A 17,414-nucleotide genomic window follows, 5' to 3' on the forward strand; every position below is an offset into this window, starting at 1 on the left:
AAGCCTTGTAGTTAATCTGACAACCAACCTGGAAACCTTGACACTTCTCAGCGGACTCAGGGCCGTATGGACAGCTCGGTGTTGGCACCTGGACACAAAAAAACGAAAACGACGCTGTTGGAATACTAAGCGTTCAGAGCGGAGACCGAGCTAACAGCTGCTTTATTCACCATAAAAGTCGCCGTCGTCTGTCAAGTATCAGCAGAGCTAGCCAGTTAGCCGAGTACTTTGTGTCCTGACGCTTGTTGTACTGTAAATTCGGGTTTATGTCCTGTCTTTTGGGGTTTAGCTATATTTAGAGACTCGTCTGAACTCGATAACCCCGCTGTGATGATATCCTGACAGCTCCTCTCGTTTGTGTTCCAACCCCCTTTTCCTTCTCCTCGCTAGCTAGCTAACTTGGCTAACTAGCAGTTTTTTCCATGTCGGCGTCGCGTCGAGCAGGCAAGTGAATTCCGATTTTATACATTGCCCGTGCGCAAACGGGGCCTCGCAGGGGCTCTTAGGACCCTCGGTCCGTTCTGTCAATAAGGAGGGGGGGCTTACCAGAAGCCTCAGTGCCGAAGAGGCGCTGTTGTCGCGAAGGAGGCACCGGAGTTAACGGAGGACTTGTTAGACATCTGTGATCCGGGAAGTGAACCGGGCAGGGACCCCATGAATGGAAATCGGAACTTCAGGTACGGAACTTTCTAAGCATCTATTTACTGGGTTGTTATCAAAGGTACTACAGATTTATCAGTAATTCCTAACACAGGCGTTTAAAAAAAGTTTTGCATTGTGAGTGGATTTTTTAAAATATTCTCTATGTATTCTAATGGTGGTCTTACAATCAGGCTAACATATTAGCCCACCACAGTGCATTTTATCTGTAGGGTTTGAAGTCATTTGAGTTTGTTGCAGTTTGTCCTATCACACTCTTAATGGGGACCCTGCTTCAGTAGATCTGTTTGTTGTGACATCCAGCAGCCACGTGTGTGCAATTTCAAACACCTGAGAAAAGCCGGTTCACCTCCATTATTGAATGTATTCTGTATTAGCTTCTCAAACTTGTGAGAAACTGGTGAACTCTGTCCTTTTTGAGGAGCTTGGTAGAAGACCTCTGCACTGACCCCATCACGTCTAGCAATAATGACTTTTTCTTTTTAGAACATCTGAAATGTTTTGCTTGGTATTCAAAAAGGATTATCCATGATAAACTATTTTCTTCAATAACAACAAAAAGGTCTTTCTAGCACCTACATCTTTATCAAGGGTCTTCCTTTGATTTCCCCTATTCTTCTGTTTGTCCGTTAACAGTGTGAGCCACCTGGCTTGCCTTCATTCCAACGGAAGTTTTCCACTTCCATAAACTAAATGCTAGGTACTCTTTATTAGCCAGTGATACATGATACTCCACTTGGTTCTTTGCCCACTCTTCTTCTCTCTGTGAGAATAGATTTCCCCCCTCAGCTGCCTTTTCTCTTATTAGCATATCAGATCTGCTCAGGTGGGACACTTCCCAGCATTAGTAGCGTAAGGCAGCACGAGGTGTTTTCCCAGCAGCAACACACTTGGACTGAAGACACAGGTGATGTAATTATTTAGGGAGGGAATCAGGTTGATGCAGGGTAAAAAGACACTTCTCATTTGCTTCCTAGTAAAAAATAAAGTTTCTACACTTGAATATTTCGGTTCACTACTTTTTAAAAAGTTTTATTTTTATCAGTTTGTTCTGCTAAACATCAAAAACAGTGTCATAGGAAACAAAATGTCTCTGACTGATGAGGATGGTTTCATCTTTGCAGAAAAAGGTTGATTCATAGGTTGTAGGAATTACTGTAAAATTGAATCTTGGTGTAGTTTTTCACTGGAGAAACTGCCCAACAATGCTCCTCTGGTTAATTAGTTAGGCATGCCCTGCTTTGGGGCTTTTGGACAGTGCTCCATTACAAGCAGTGACGTGTAAGCTGTCGTGCTGGAAAGAATACACAATAAAATGAATACTTTCCAAATATTTTTGTTAATTTAACATTTTTAAAAGACTTACCCCTATGTTGTGTATTTCTTTCACATACATAGTCATTTATGCTCCATGTAACTTTCACCTGTATAAACATTGAAAATGTTCTTGGGTCATACATTTGGGGGCCCGGAGGCACACTCTACATCTGTATGTACGATCTTTCTTCAGTAGGAGAACTGTGTTGCTGCTATATGAATGAAAGTAGCTTTTTATAATCTGATTTTTAGGCATTTAGATCTAAAAACAAAACAAAAAACACTTGCAGTGACATTATTTTTGATCTTTTCTTTTACTTCCAACATCTTGTTTTTGTTGCTTGTATCCCTTCTATTTGCTACCCCCCCCTCCAACACTCCCATGATTCCCGCTCTTTTTTTTTTTTGTTTCTTCTCTTTTTTTTTGCCCCCCATTCATAGTCTGTAATCCCCCAACCCCCCCGAAAAGCTTCTGTTTCTCCTTCCAAGTCCCAGTGGGAAACTGTGCCTTCCCTGTCATTCTCCTTGTAGTTCAATTTTGTCTGGATTTTGTGTGGACAGTAAGGGAGGGCTTAAGACTTGATTTGCAGTCTCTACTTAAGATACTGAGTTCATTCAAGCAGGCCGCTGACAATAAAAACTCTCAACCACCACCACCTGGAAACCCAGGATAACCACTGGCATATTGTTGTTGGTTTCTATGGTGAAAGCAGTTTAGCTCTGCTCCTCTTTGAAAGGGCTTTATCCTTGATTTGTGTTGTTCTAATCAAAATGTTAAAGTGACATCCCATTATAGCCACCATCAGAATGGGGGAATGGGACTGTGACTGGAAAGTGCTTTTGGCCTTCAACAAAGGTAGAAAAGTACTATACAAGTACGCCATTTATTTATCATTTATATTTCTTTGATCCATCTTAAATTATGTCATAGATGACATGAAAGCAAACTACTACTGAGTTTTACATGAAAGAAACGAGTGTTGAAAGAATCAGAAAATCTTGTTTTTCTTTACACCATCAACTCGGAGATAGTTGTTTATATTTATGGCTTAAACTGAAATATTTTGAGTTTCTTTTTCTTTTTGCTGTTTCAAAATAAAAGATTAGCCAAAAAAATAGTTTCATTTTTAGATTTTTTTTATTTCACTTTTGTTTGCCTGGCTTCAAATGGCTTATTACAACATTTTCAAATACTATGAGAGTTTCTCATTGCCTTCGAACTCCAAATGTGGTATTGGTTTTGATGTGTAATAGCATTTTAGGGCAGTCTAGCTCAGCAAGGCCACACTTATTTTCCATCCCCCTCTCCTTCCTCCCATTTTCCTTTTCCTGGGTTCTGTTATTTTGGGTGAAGCTGAAAGGGGCTCAATTTTAGGGGAGACGGACAGGAGGAGGGGGCCAGATAAGGAGCGTCTGTATTTCATTTAGAAGCTCTCTGTAGTTTGTGTGTATTTGGGACAGTTTGTATTTCCACAGATCAGCACCAACCATATCTATTCATATTTTTAAAAGATAAAATGACAGGGGGAAAAAAAACTAGCTTTCTCATTTTTTTTCTTATTTGTGAAACACAAAAATAATGGAAATTTTAGTAAGATCTTTAAATAAAACCATATTTATACACTAAAGTAAAAGGTTTATCATACACTCCATTTTGTAATTAATCATGCAGGATTATGTTAAGTGTTGACAGTTTATCTATTCTTTCTGCTTGAATCTTTGTCAGATTTGGTCATGTTGCCCTTTTATTTAAAAGAAAATGCTTAAAGTTCCTCTCCAATCGTAATTTGATGTATTTTCAAAGTGTTCCCTGAGGTCTTTTAATTATGATTATGCAGTTTTTTGTCAAAAACAAAAACGACCGTCGTTTTCTAGGATATAGTTTCTGCAGAGCGGCAGTAGTTCATCAGAACAGCTGTGGGTGGGACTGTTGGCGGGAAAGTAAAACTGCACTCATTTCCCATCATTTCTTTGCTTACACTCTCTCCCGCTAGCTTACAGCTCCTCACAACCCCAACCTAACATTAGCGCTGCAAAGAAGATGTCGAGCAATATTGGAGCGGTCCAGTCTCAAGCAAGATTCCAGCTCAGATTAGGAAAAGAAAGACGCTTATGGATCTGTTTGTTTAGAAGTGGATTCATCAGAATGAAGTGGAGCTGGGAGCTTGTGACTTACCGATTTGTAGTTCATTATAAAACAACAAGCTTTATCAAATACAAGCTTTATCAAAGGGCTTTTATTCCATCTGCTCTTGATTCTTAATGATTTGAATAAAGAATTACTCAGAAATATGGTTTTAAGCTTAATTCTCTTTGTGTCCTCCATCATGAGAATTTCTACAAAAACATGTTAAAAGCACAATTTTCCTTGGAATGGGTCTCTAAGGTGCTCCCTATTTAAGATTCAAAGTCAGTTGATGTACTGGAGAGACATGAGAGTATCACTGCTGCCCAGTTCAACACAGAAAGTCAACACCTGCTAACTCCTGTTGGCTGTTGCACTAATTCTGGACTTACCAAGTCAGATTTGTATTCTCACTAGATGTTTAACTCCCTCTAATTTCCCCCACCCTCTTCACTCTCTTCACATGTATTCCTTTACTTGTAGTCGACCCCGCTTTGTCTTGAAAAGGTTTTCAATTGTTATTTTGATTCACAATCTCGTGTTAACATGATGCTTTGCTGATGTTTACATTAAGTATCTAAGACTGCCGCAGTGACTCCGTTGGGTGCCGGATGCAACGCTCATGTTTGATGAGGAAAACGTTATATGAAAGTTGCACTGCGTGTGTCTTCTATCAGCCTTTCCATGCTAGCTTTATGTTTGGGCTTTGCCTGCTGTGACTGACACTATTGTGCCTGGCCACAGAGCACTTGCCCACAACTCGAGCATCTTTGGATTAGAACTACAACAGCTGTATTGTGTTTGTGTGTGTGCATATATGTGTCACCGTGTGGGTTTGTGTGGTCATGTGTGCACACGTTAGCAGCATGGCCGTTTGTGTGTCGACAGGATTTTGCGTTAACTGGATGTTGGCCAAGCTGCTCCCCGTTCAGCCTCTCTGGCTACCAGCACTCTGTGTACAGTGTGGCTACGTTGTGTTGCAAAGTAGCCAAGTGGAACGAGTTCACATTCCTGACATGTTTCTGCAAAAAAAGTTTATATGGGCAGAAAGGCATTTAAATTCTTGGGGTGTTTATGACTTATTTATACCAGGTAAAGCTGGCGCTTGTTTTTTTGTCAACTATCTTCAGATGCTTCTGCAAATGTTGCCGTATGGCAAAGCATTATAGGCACTATTATGATTAATAAAGAAAGAGGAACGTTAACTAAACTGGTTAGCAGTGGTAAAAGCACACTTGGAGCTGGATGGAAAAATAATTAAAATGGACAGTTGGATAATGTGAAGACGAATGGAAGGTTGGATTGATATCTGGGTATTTGAAATATAATTTCAGGTCATTTCATTTGGGTATTGGCCATCGAGTCAAAAGTCGAAATTTATGTCACATGATGCGTTGGCAGGTTACACGACAATAAAAGAATGCACAGAAAGTAAGAGTTTAATAGAAGGTGGGCAAACATGATTCAATATCTACGTGTTTCCTCTGGTTGCATCACATTGCTGGAAGGAGTAGGGAACTTGATTAAAATGGATTGTAATTTTGGGGTAAGAAGCGCACCCATCCCCTTGTTTGGCTGTGAAATTTTCCTTTCAGAGTTTTTGTCACGACGGCCTCTATGAATAAGCGTGTTTTTTTGTTGTTGTTTTTTTTTATTATTTTTTTCTCTGACGGTGAAGGAAGATGGAGGGGAAATGATGCAGTGCTGAATCATTGTAGCTCTGGTTGGCTATTCACAAAATGCAGTGAAACACATCTGTTTTTATATTCTCATAAGATTTCTTGAAGATCTCTGTTAATTGCCTTCCTTGCGTTTCAATGCTGCTCGGTCCCATCTGTGTTCACAGGCAGCAGTAATCATCACAGATGAATGCTCTGATTACAGTGAATTTCTAAAGTTCCATTCTTTGGAAATGGCCCCTGTTTAGAGGATTCTACTTCAAAGACAAAGTACATGATTGAATATTTTTCCCATCGTCTTTACCCCTTAGTTTCACTGAGATGCTCCTGCTTTTTTGAGTGAATGGAGATGTGGCTTTTAAAGAAGTTTTAGGTCAGTGTCTGGGAATCCAGTTTAAAACTTTTTAGTAGCAGGAAGCCACAGAACACACTTTCGACCAAATATCATAGTGATGAGGTTTAAGGACTATTTTGTCAGAGGATGAGAAGTTGTCTTCACTTTTGAAGCGTGCTGTCTTTTTATGATGATGTGAGCAGCTGTGGTTTGGCATTGGAGTTTTGAGGGATGGTGAGTAATTTGATTTGAAAGCAACACTTGTCTCATAAGTGTGTGTTGCCTTGTTTAGCAGTATGTTAAAAATCTTAATTCCCTGTAACTTCCTGTTTTACATCAGATGATGTGGCTGTACGATACCACAGCTACAAATTACTTTCTCCATCTCTTTCTCCACTCCAAAACAAAACTTTCTAGCTCTAGTGGGTAGATCGTGTGTTTTTAGGAACTTTCCCTCTGTGCATGGGTGGTTTTTATTTGTGTGTGGATTACTCTAGCTGCTACTTTAAGTCATCCACTGCCAAGTTCAGAGGCTGGGTGCTCCAGAGTCTAGCTGTGGCAGCTTGTGACTCACGCTGAATGAAGGCCAGTTTGGAGACAGATGACATCTAAAAAGCACAAACCCTTTCCCGTCTTTTATCCAACCACTCCCTGCCATCCTGGCCCAATTTGCTAATTTAACCCACAAAAGTGGAAAAAATTAATCTCAGTAAGAGGAGCGGTTTATGTTTTAAATATGTGACTTGAAGAGGTACATTATTTTTTAATGTGGGTGATTACTGGGACAAGTTTGTTTATTACTTCTGTGTAGTAATTACCTCTCAAGTTCTATTAAAAAAAAATCCATAGAAAAATACCTTAAACAAATCAGTTTGTGAAGAAATGAGACAGAAATTCCAGAGTATCTTCTCTTTGTCGTCATTTTCTTTCAGTGGGCTGTTTCGAATAAGAGCCTTCATTACTTAAAGACAAGTAAGTCTTTACTACTCAATTGTAAATAAAAACCTGACGTCTTGGCTCTGACCTGAAGCGCTTTTTTCTTTTCTTTTTTGGGTGAGGGGGGGATTTTACAAACTTCCCTTCTTTCAACTTCTTCTTCGCCCACTCATGCGGGCCAATGAGTCAAGTTTCTGATGAATCACTCAAGCTTGATTCTATTTGATCAATGTTACATTAAGGGTGGTTCTGTGGAGCATCATGCTTGTGGAAAGAACATGTGAATTAAAAAGACACAGTGGTTTAAGAGGGAGGCAGAGAAAAAGCAGTTCTGATGAATGAGTCATACACCTTTATTTTTTTTTTCGTAATATGCATACCACCCAACAATGTCTGAATTCACCATCAATATCATAACTGTAGTCCAGGAAAAACACCAGCAAGTCAACATAAAATTGTCGATTTGTGACGTGAGCAGCCCCCCCCCCCCCCCCCCCCCCCCCCCCAGAAAAATGTAAAAACCTGATAAATGTGTGCAGATTTAAACATAATCTTTTAGAACAAAGTGTCTTATTCCTGAAACACCACCTAGATTTTTGTCCGTCTGATCACACGAAGCACTACAGGCACATCAGAATAGTAAATTGTCAACATCTCAAATTATTTTAATCGTAGTAATTTCTGGGAAAAAGTTTCTGTTGAGCGGCAGGAGTTCATTAGAAATTCTCCTGAGTTGTGGGTGGAGCCAAACTTCAAGCTAATGCCATCTGAAATCAATCACACTTGTATTTTTAGTGCTTTGTTTTTGTTCAAGATTCTCTATAGAATAGAAATTAAAAGAAGAGACATTATTAAAGTAGATTTTAATGATTAAAACATTTGGTATGTTTTCCATAATACATTGATTAGGCAATGTGCATTGACAAGTATTGAGCTTTATGCCATGGTCCGGGTTCTCGATTCTGATTGGCTGCTGGGTGTGCATTAAAAAGTGATATACCACAGGATAACCGCACGGTGAAAAAAGAAGTTCCGGTCACCTAGCTTAAATGTTTTGTATCACTGTGCTGGCTTCTTTAAAACAACCTTTTGCTTCATCATTTGCACAAAAAAAAGCGATAAGAGGTGAACTTTCTATCTGAACCGATGCTTTAGTCAACCCATTGGAAAGATCAGCATATGTATATGTATATAGATATAGATATATCTATATCTATCAATCTCTTGACTGCAACCGACGTAACAAATAGTCCGCTTTTTGTGAGAAAAGGGATCCAAATTGAAAACAAGAATTAAGGACTAAAAACTGGTTAATATTTATTGCTTTTGTAAGTGACCATGATACAAGCGGGTTAATGGCCTTCGAAGTATACATTATCACTTTTTAACACACTTTGCGTCGGACGGGAAGTCCGACGCAAAGCGTAATAATCACTTCGCGTGATAATAATCACGGAGAAGTGATAATGTGCACTTTGTCGGCCATTAACCCTTACTTGAACTCTTATCAGTAGTTTCTTCAGAGAATAGATGAGTCATTTGAGAGAGAAATGCTACTTTTCACGTTGCCAACTTCACATCTTCATTATTAGACAAAATTTGTTCTTCCATTCCGATTAATCTGTAAAGTTTATTTTTTAAGCCGTCTGAGTTTAATACATTCATTTGCATTGACCTTTTAGTTTACTCTGAATCTTTTGAATTTCTGATAGTTTTTCTGATCAAAGTTCTTTTTTTTTTTTTTTTTACTTCAGAAATGCAGATGTTCATTCTTCTAAACTTTTTGTTTTCTATTAATGCGTGTCTGTGCAGGAATGTTTGACTTCCATCTGTGATTCTCTCGGCTTAGATTTTATTATTTTATATTTTTAAGTTATTTATTTTTCTTCTCTTGGACTTTACCCAAGGAGAGTTTAAAAAATCTGAAATTTAAAACATCACATGTTTGTTTAAGTTGCTGCCATTTTTAGTTCCAAAGAAAAACAGAGAAAAATCCTCCACTTTATAGGATGTTTATCCTGCATGTTAACTTGAGACATAGTTGGACTTAACCGTTTTACTTAATCAAATTCAGTTATTTTTATGTATTCAAAATGACTATAAGCATTTGAAAAGAATGCTAAATATAAAAATATTTACAGATGAATCACATTTTTTATGTTTTTCATGGTGAATCTACATTAACAAATCAAATTAATTTTTTGTAGTCAGACGTATGTTTCATAAGAATATGCTAGATGAATGTTTTGTGCATCAGGTTTGTTTTTCCTTTATCATTTGAAATGTCAACATCAGATGTTTTTTATCTTGGCATTTCCCTCATACACAAAACCACATCTTGACATTTTGAGTTCCTATTTGTGTTTTCTCAAATCTACACTCAACCTGTCCTTCTCTTGTTATCCATTTTCTGTAAACCAGCGCTGACGTGTTAAACATGAAAAATTGTCATACCATTATATTTCAATTTGATTCTCCTGCCCTTGTTTGATAAGAAATAGGTTTTTACATGTTGGTGTGTTTTAGCTTTGGTGTTTAAAGTGAAGGAAACGAACATCAATGCTCTTCTAAACCGAATCTCAGAGCAGCTGTTACTCACTGTCTACTTACGGGTGCGTTGTTTCAATAGCTATGAGGTCCTCACAAAGATTGCTGTTTATTTTCCCTTCCCTTTTGTTTTTGTTGTTGCTTTAGGAGCCGTTGGGCCCCAGGCCCTGTTCTCCATGCCGCAGCGGCCTGGCTATGGCACCATGGGGAAGCCAATCAAGCTGCTGGCCAACTGCTTCCAGGTGGAGATCCCAAAGATGGATGTCTACCTCTACGAGGTGGACATCAAGCCTGACAAGTGCCCCCGACGAGTCAACAGGTAGGATGGATACATAATGTTAAACTTCTAAGTACTAAAATAGCCTACAACAACACTAATGACATGTAACTAGCAGTGAATTAGATTTACGTCGTTGCAGAGGTTTCCCCAAGGACAAATTAATGGACCATTAAAGGGTTTCTGGTTCACAATAATGACTTGGCCTGTAATGTGAAAGCTTAATAATAAACGCGCTCTAACATTTCACCAGACACATTGCCTCTGAAAATCTGTGTGTCTGCATTATGTGCAGGGAGGTGGTTGATTCCATGGTGCAGCACTTCAAGGTGACAATCTTTGGAGATCGGAGGCCAGTCTATGATGGAAAGAGGAGTCTGTACACAGCCAACCCACTGCCTGTGGCACCCACGGGGGTGAGATGGAAACAAACTTACAAACAAACAAATGCACAACTCTCAAAAGAAACGGAAACTGAACGGAAACCAGTACCACTGCAATGATTGATGTTTGAACGGATGTTCATCTATTATGTCTTCACAGGTGGACCTTGATGTCACTCTTCCAGGTGAAGGAGGAAAAGATCGGCCCTTCAAAGTTTCCATTAAGTTTGTGTCTCTGGTCAGTTGGCACATGCTTCACGAAGTACTGACTGGCCGGAGCATGCCTGAGCCCCTTGAGCTGGACAAGCCCATCAGCACCAACCCCGTACACGCTGTGGATGTTGTTCTGCGACATCTGCCATCCATGAAGTGAGCCACTGTGCTTTTTTTCCCCTCCTCAATCTTCATTTAGACATTTTGGTGGGCTTCAGCTGCTTTTATTAATGGATTATTAGTAAACAGCATAAAGAATGTTGTTCCAAACACTGACATACTTAATGAATTAACTTGTAAATCCATTTTCATTATTTTGAAGGGATAAAAAAAAAGTTGAACAATCCCTTTCAAGGTTTAAGTGAATTCAACATATTTTTGTTGTTATAGTTACACCATTATCACCTCTCTGATGCAAACGGAAATGAAAACACATCTTATAGGAGTTCTCACAAGGCATCGCACCTCTCAATCGATATCACGTTCCTTAGACACAGACACAATATATCTGGAGCTGTAATGAAAAACATCTTTTTTTCCAGCACGTTATTAAAAGGTGCTTTTTATCAACAGCTTTCATTTAGCTTTGCTCACAGGTGCTGGAGGCATGGTATTACACCGACATCCTGACTGCCAGTCTGGGAGTCACAAAGAAAAAAGTGAAAGTTTGAGTAAAAAGCAGTTGCAGGTGGTGTCACCACCTTTTCATCTCACTGTTGTACTCTCAAATGACCAAATATAACCCCAGATAACACATTTTAATCTGTTTTCCTAGTTTCCTTTGTCAAAATGCGCTGGAAACTTTTTTTTCTTTAAAATATTAGAATAACGTATCACTAATAAAACCCGTTTTCTTGATGTTAAGATACACTCCAGTGGGTCGCTCCTTCTTCTCGGCGCCAGAGGGCTATGACCATCCTCTGGGAGGCGGGAGGGAGGTATGGTTTGGTTTCCATCAGTCTGTGCGGCCTGCTATGTGGAAGATGATGCTCAACATTGATGGTGAGATGCAGTTGTTGTTGTTGTTGTTTTTTTTTTGTCTGAGGTTTTCATTTTTAATGTCAAAGGAGCTTCCTCACGCGCACACAGAATGGCCAAAAAATAAAGCCGTCCTCATTCTGTGTCTTTCACAGAATTTTGACTAAATTGAAGTTTTTAATTTAAGAACAGGGAAATTGATTTGTCATGTGCTGACTCTCTCAAATGGATTTCACTGGTCCTTCTTTTTGGGGCTAGGGAAATTAGTTTTTAATAATTGAAGACATTCTTTTGATGCCCGCGGACTTTTAATTTTATTTCCATTTAAAAAAATGTGCTCAAGATCAAATTTCAAACTTGTTTATAATTATTGTTTTTTAATTATTTAGTGGCTGCATTAAGCTTGAATGCTATATGCCAAGTTAAAAAAAAAACAATATTGTAATGTAACAAAATCATTACAGATTAGTGATGAGTAGCTTTTTAGCTGCATGCACACAGCAATATATATAGTTAGGAGACAGGATCTCTGCTCCTGCACGAGGGTTGGTGAGTGTGTGGGTGAAAAGTTGTTTCCAAAACGTATAGGAGGGTGGGTTCTTGGCTGGATGAGAGCGGTTGCTGTGGAAACGAAAGGCATTGTGTGTGTGCCTGTGTGTATGTACGCTTGCCTCACTGACTTAGATTTGTTGGTGTTGCTTGGATCAGCGGAGTAGATGTGTGTTGCATTTCCATGACATGACTTTTGTTTGGGACCTAAGGTTGAAAGTCTGTTTCTGAGTCAAAGCCTCTTGGCTCTCTGATCCTTTCTTTGTCTTATTTTCACGCTTTGACCGCTTTATAAGGCAGTTGACTTGTGCGCTGTCCATCTAAAGCTTGAATGAAGCTGTTCCATGGCATTGTAATGCATACTAGTTAAGCCAAGTTTTCTTTTATTGTCATGACTTATAAATGCCATTTTTTAATAATGTCAGTTTATTGTGCTTTGTGTTTGTTGCAAAACATTTAACGGCATCTTTCACACAATCTTTTAGATGAATGAAATTATGTTTCATTAAAGATCCACTTCAATGAAAATCTGCTTGATGGCGTTTTTACAGTTTGGTGGAGGACATGTATTAAGACAATTAAGCTTAAAATTGCCTTTCTGAGAAGTTTTTTACTCTAATTGTTGTGAATCAGGAACAGACAAAAAAGCAGTTTGGAAAAGGGCATAATTGTGGCTTAGAAAATATGCTGGGTGGGTCACAAGTTCCCTGTTCCGCTCCATTGTGATGCATTCACTTGTAGACAAACCGATCTATTTACGTCTTAGTTTTCCTCATCCGAGCTGGCATCTGGCTCAAAATTCAACGGCTGGATAGCTTCAGTATTTGCATCTGCATTTTAGTTGCACCAGTAATGTTTGGTTAGGTGGCGCTTGGGGCTGTAAGCTAGTGGGAGAAAGTGTAAACAGATAGCTCTGTTGTTTTTATTTATTATATTTGTATTTGCTTGAGTGTTGTCTATATTCAATTAGTCCCAGAGTTAAATTATTTATTTATTGACTTTTATTTAACCAGGATATTCCCATTGAGATTACACACCTCTTTCGGTCGGGAGTCCTGGCCAGGGTCCTCATTTGTTGGGCTAAATGTCTGACAACTGTTGACAGTAGTTGCTATAAAGGCTGTTTACATTGTCAAGAAACTCAGCAACAGTGCAGATAATGCCACAGTGAGGAGATATTTGTCTAGATGTGGAAGCTCTCCTATGTGTTGAAACTACTCTATTCCTTTTTTTTTTACAGTCTCTGCCACAGCCTTTTACAAAGCCCAGCCAGTTATCCAGTTCATGTGTGAAGTGCTGGATATCCACAACATCGACGAGCAACCTCGCCCTCTCACAGACTCTCACCGGGTCAAATTCACCAAAGAAATAAAAGGTAATTCCGTAGATTTTAGCCCCCCATCTGTAAAATGCCTAGGACAGCACAAGTCTCGCTTATTTACAGACAAACACAAAATTCCTAATTATAACCGTTTTGTGTACCAGGATTGAAGGTGGAGGTGACACACTGTGGAACCATGCGCAGAAAGTACCGTGTTTGCAATGTGACCCGGCGGCCTGCTAGCCATCAAACGTGAGTCAGACTCTGGCCTCGCAAAAAGCTGGGGGTGGGGGATGGGGCGGGGGGTGGCACCACCAAATCACCAGCAAAAGCACCAGCCAATCGTGTCTGACTCATCGTACAGTCATACACCGTCAAGATGAGTCAAACCTTTCAGCTTTAACATATGGCTGACATTTTTTATTGTGGTTTCCAGTGGGGTTGAATTTAGATGAATAACCTAAATTTAATCAGTTTTTTAGAGCTCATAGCCTTTTTTGTCTGCATGGCACCAATAAAGTAGTTCAACTCAGAATTCTCATTGGTTATACATGGATTTATGTTAATCTACTTAAAACTTGTTTCAATATCCTTCAATGTAAAGTCCAATATTGATCTAATATTGTCTTTATGTCTACATAAGTTAGTGAACTTCATCTATTAAGTGAAAGATAAAAATAAAGTTATTGCATGCTATTCAAAAGTTGTGTATTTATACATGTGACTTGCTGTTTCGTGGAGTTAGATTTTTTTTGTTTTGGTGCAGGTTCCCTCTGCAGTTGGAGAACGGTCAGACTGTAGAACGTACTGTTGCTCAGTACTTCAGGGAAAAGTACAACCTACAACTCAAGTATCCACACCTGCCCTGTCTACAAGTGGGCCAGGAGCAAAAGCACACCTACCTGCCTCTAGAGGTGAGAAAAAGAACAAAACAAAAACATCCAGCAAACATTAAAAACGTTTTTTTAATGCCCTTTTTCAAAAGAATGAATTTGTATTAATATAAGGATAAAATAAAAAGGCGTAAAAAATACTTAAAGAATTCGCCCAAATTGGTAAATGATTTATGTTTGGATTGTTTTTGATGAATTATGATTTTTTTTTTTTGTTGTTGTTGTTGTTGTTGTTGTTGTTGTAGGTGTGTAACATAGTAGCCGGTCAACGGTGCATTAAGAAGCTGACAGATAATCAGACGTCCACAATGATTAAAGCCACAGCTCGCTCTGCACCCGACAGACAAGAGGAAATCAGCCGGCTGGTGAGTTCTCAACAAAGAAGTCTTCACTTGTTGAAATGCAAAGTAAAAAAAAAACGATATTGTAAAAGTCAGAGGTTTTTCTAAATTTAGTTACAAAATTTGGATTGAGTTATTTTATTTTAGAGCACCTTCTAGTTTTATCCTTTTTTATCTTTTAATTTTATGTATGCACACATGTTTGTGTGTATTAAAACCATGTTTTTCCTTTTATGACAGATCGTATGACTATTGAACCTTTTTTTCCTTTTTATGGTTGAATGCAGATAAAAAACCAAAAGCAGCATTTATTAATTTTTTTTCCTGAGATAGTCTGTTGAAGACAAAATCTAAAATTCTTTTTAACAATATTTTCTTTTCAGTATAAATGGTTTTCTACATTTGTTTTCCTTTTTTTCATTAAAAAAACTAAAAAAGACAACAACTCTAACCTAAATCTAAAAACCCAACCAATGGAACTTATTTATGTAAACTTGAGAGATAAAAATAAATTCATACAACTGCACAAGTATTTACATATAGGCAAAATATAGAATACGTAAAAAAAAAGACAATTATAGTTAACTATAGGCTGCAGTCAAACTCTTACAAAGCCTAAATTGACAGGTCTTTGCTGCACTTTGTTTTGTCTAACAGCGGCTTTTCTAATGGCCTTACTTTCCATTTGATGTTATTAGTGCAGTAATGTCTATGTGCTTCTCTGCTGCATGTAGCAATTAAAGTGCAGACATGGCCAGGTCAACACAATGCCACAGGAGTAATGGCTTGTGTGGTTATGCTTCAAATGACTCCAATTTTATTATTTAGAGAGACTGAACTCTACCTGTTACCACATCACCATGGCTGTTCTCTATAAAGAAAAATAAATGGGTCTGCAAAAAAAAAAAGTCATTAAAAATTATGTTTTGTTTTTTTCATACAACCTCAGCTGAAACCACCGGTAGTTGCTTAAAAGTGATAACTAAACATTTATTTAAAACAACGTAATGAATTCCACAATATTCAAAATAATAATTAAGAGAGATGAGATTTATGTTAAATGCATATTTCTCACACTTTCTCAGTGCTACTTTGTTTGCCCATCCTGAGCCTTATTTGTACAGTATCCCCCCTTATCCGCGGGGGTTAGCGACCAGAGACAACCGCTAATACACAGAATCCGCCAATACGGAGAATCTGACCCCGCGGCCAAAAAATGTCCGCCACCAATCTTTACTCATCAAAAACCCTTCTGAAACCTTTCTGATGCTTTGTAAAACATTTATTAAAGAACATTGGAGTATTGCTTCACATATAATTTATTGCACTAGACTGTAACGTACTTTATAACGCACATTAGGAGTGTTTGCCACTCTGCCTTAAAATCAGGAGTCCATGCTTCCTCCATCAGTTAAGTGCGAGAGGGCGTCTTCTTCCAGAAGATCCCGGTTTCATCCATATTACACACCTGCTCCGGATCATAAATTTTCTCCGAGATTATCTTCCTCAGCGTATCAAGATATTTTCTGGCTGCTTCTGAGTCAGATGATGCCATTTCTCAATGCAGGGACACAAACTTCAGTTGGTAGCGATTCAGAAACCGGTGGAAATGGGTGTGAAATATTCATGCTCTTCATCTCCGCTGCCCTCCTCCCCTGCAGCACCTCCTTTGGACGCAAAAATCTCATACAAGTGTCTTGAGCTGAGTTTTTGTGATGAACCGGACGAGTCATGTGACTGAAAAAAATAATCAGTAAATACGTGAAACTGTGAATAGTGAAACATGAATAAGCAGGGGAATGCTGTATTAAGAAATGATACACAGCCTTTGTAATTATGACATTCTGTGTCCAGTTGCCTTTTTAAATTACAATGCTTCCAAACTTCAACATAAATTCATAAACTAGTCTAACTTACAATTTAAAGAAAATGATCAATTTAAACAAAGCAAACCACAAGTGTTTGAACTTCCATCCATCTCTCTATACAGGTGCGCAGTGCCAACTACGAGGCAGACCCTTTTGTGCAGGAATTTCAGTTCCGAGTGCGCGACGAGATGGCCCATGTCACGGGGCGAGTGCTACCCGCCCCCATGCTGCAGTACGGCGGCAGGGTGAGCACAGAGCTCTTTATGGTACCCTTCTTTTAAATCACGCCCATTCTCTCTGTTTGTCTGTCATGCTTCCCCTTCAGCACACTTTAATTTTCTGTCTCTGGGGGAACTAAGTCAGTGGCTGTTGTTTGTGCTTCATGATGATGCTTGTTGTGTGCATGTGCTTGAGTATCAACTATGGAGTACTTATTGTTCTTTAAAGCTGAAAATCTCAAAATATTTTCGTTTATAAAGATATTTGATCATTTTAAATGCAGGAGATTAACCTGATTTAAAGGGGCCCATATCATGCTATTCTTAAAGAGCCTGTAATCGTGCTTTTCTTAAGCTTTTCAGTGTAAACTATATCCAAATACATGATTATATATTACTTTTGGCACACTAAAGAATGACTTTTAATGAAATATTACCGTAATTTCTGGGCTGTGCACCTGATTACAAGCCGCACCCCTTCCGTTTTTAAAGGATAAGCCATTTTGTACATACACAAGCCGCAACTGTCTACAAGCCGCATGTGAACACATTGAAGCATGTTGAAACAACCCAGTTGGTACGTCACCGATTACCCTGCCCCATACACTGCACTGCAAACAGCCTCTGAGAGAGAGAACTATACAACATTTAAGCCTATTTATTTGAACACACCCACAATCAGCCAAACGGCATGGAAGTCACTTCTGCTCATAGCCCCCCTCACTTGTGGTGAGGAACTTTACATCCACGATTCCCCACTTCCCATGAGTCTTAG

The 17,414-nt window shown here is 38.8% G+C and overlaps 1 protein-coding gene across 2 annotated transcripts in view; it reads left to right on the forward strand.

Annotated features, from left to right (window-relative positions):
* The first annotated feature begins 82 nt into the window (after positions 1-82).
* The window catches only part of ago3a (argonaute RISC catalytic component 3a), a 30,320-nt gene continuing 12,988 nt past the window's right edge, over positions 83-17,414 (forward strand). Inside the window, exons 1-10 of one of the 2 annotated variants that reach the window (XM_011485668.4) lie at positions 83-677; positions 9,746-9,917; positions 10,171-10,291; positions 10,419-10,627; positions 11,337-11,473; positions 13,239-13,373; positions 13,484-13,571; positions 14,086-14,233; positions 14,458-14,577; positions 16,544-16,687. In XM_011485668.4, the coding sequence (XP_011483970.1) occupies positions 659-677; positions 9,746-9,917; positions 10,171-10,291; positions 10,419-10,627; positions 11,337-11,473; positions 13,239-13,373; positions 13,484-13,571; positions 14,086-14,233; positions 14,458-14,577; positions 16,544-16,687 (1,293 nt within the window). In that variant the 5' untranslated portion in view covers positions 83-658. The remainder of the gene's footprint in view (positions 678-9,745; positions 9,918-10,170; positions 10,292-10,418; positions 10,628-11,336; positions 11,474-13,238; positions 13,374-13,483; positions 13,572-14,085; positions 14,234-14,457; positions 14,578-16,543; positions 16,688-17,414) is intronic. The other variant, XM_004078314.5, reaches the window with a different exon arrangement.

The sequence above is a fragment of the Oryzias latipes genome, chromosome 16, assembly GCF_053564925.1.
Source record: "Oryzias latipes strain Hd-rR chromosome 16, Olatipes_Hd-rR_3.1".
Classification (NCBI taxonomy): domain Eukaryota; kingdom Metazoa; phylum Chordata; class Actinopteri; order Beloniformes; family Adrianichthyidae; genus Oryzias; species Oryzias latipes.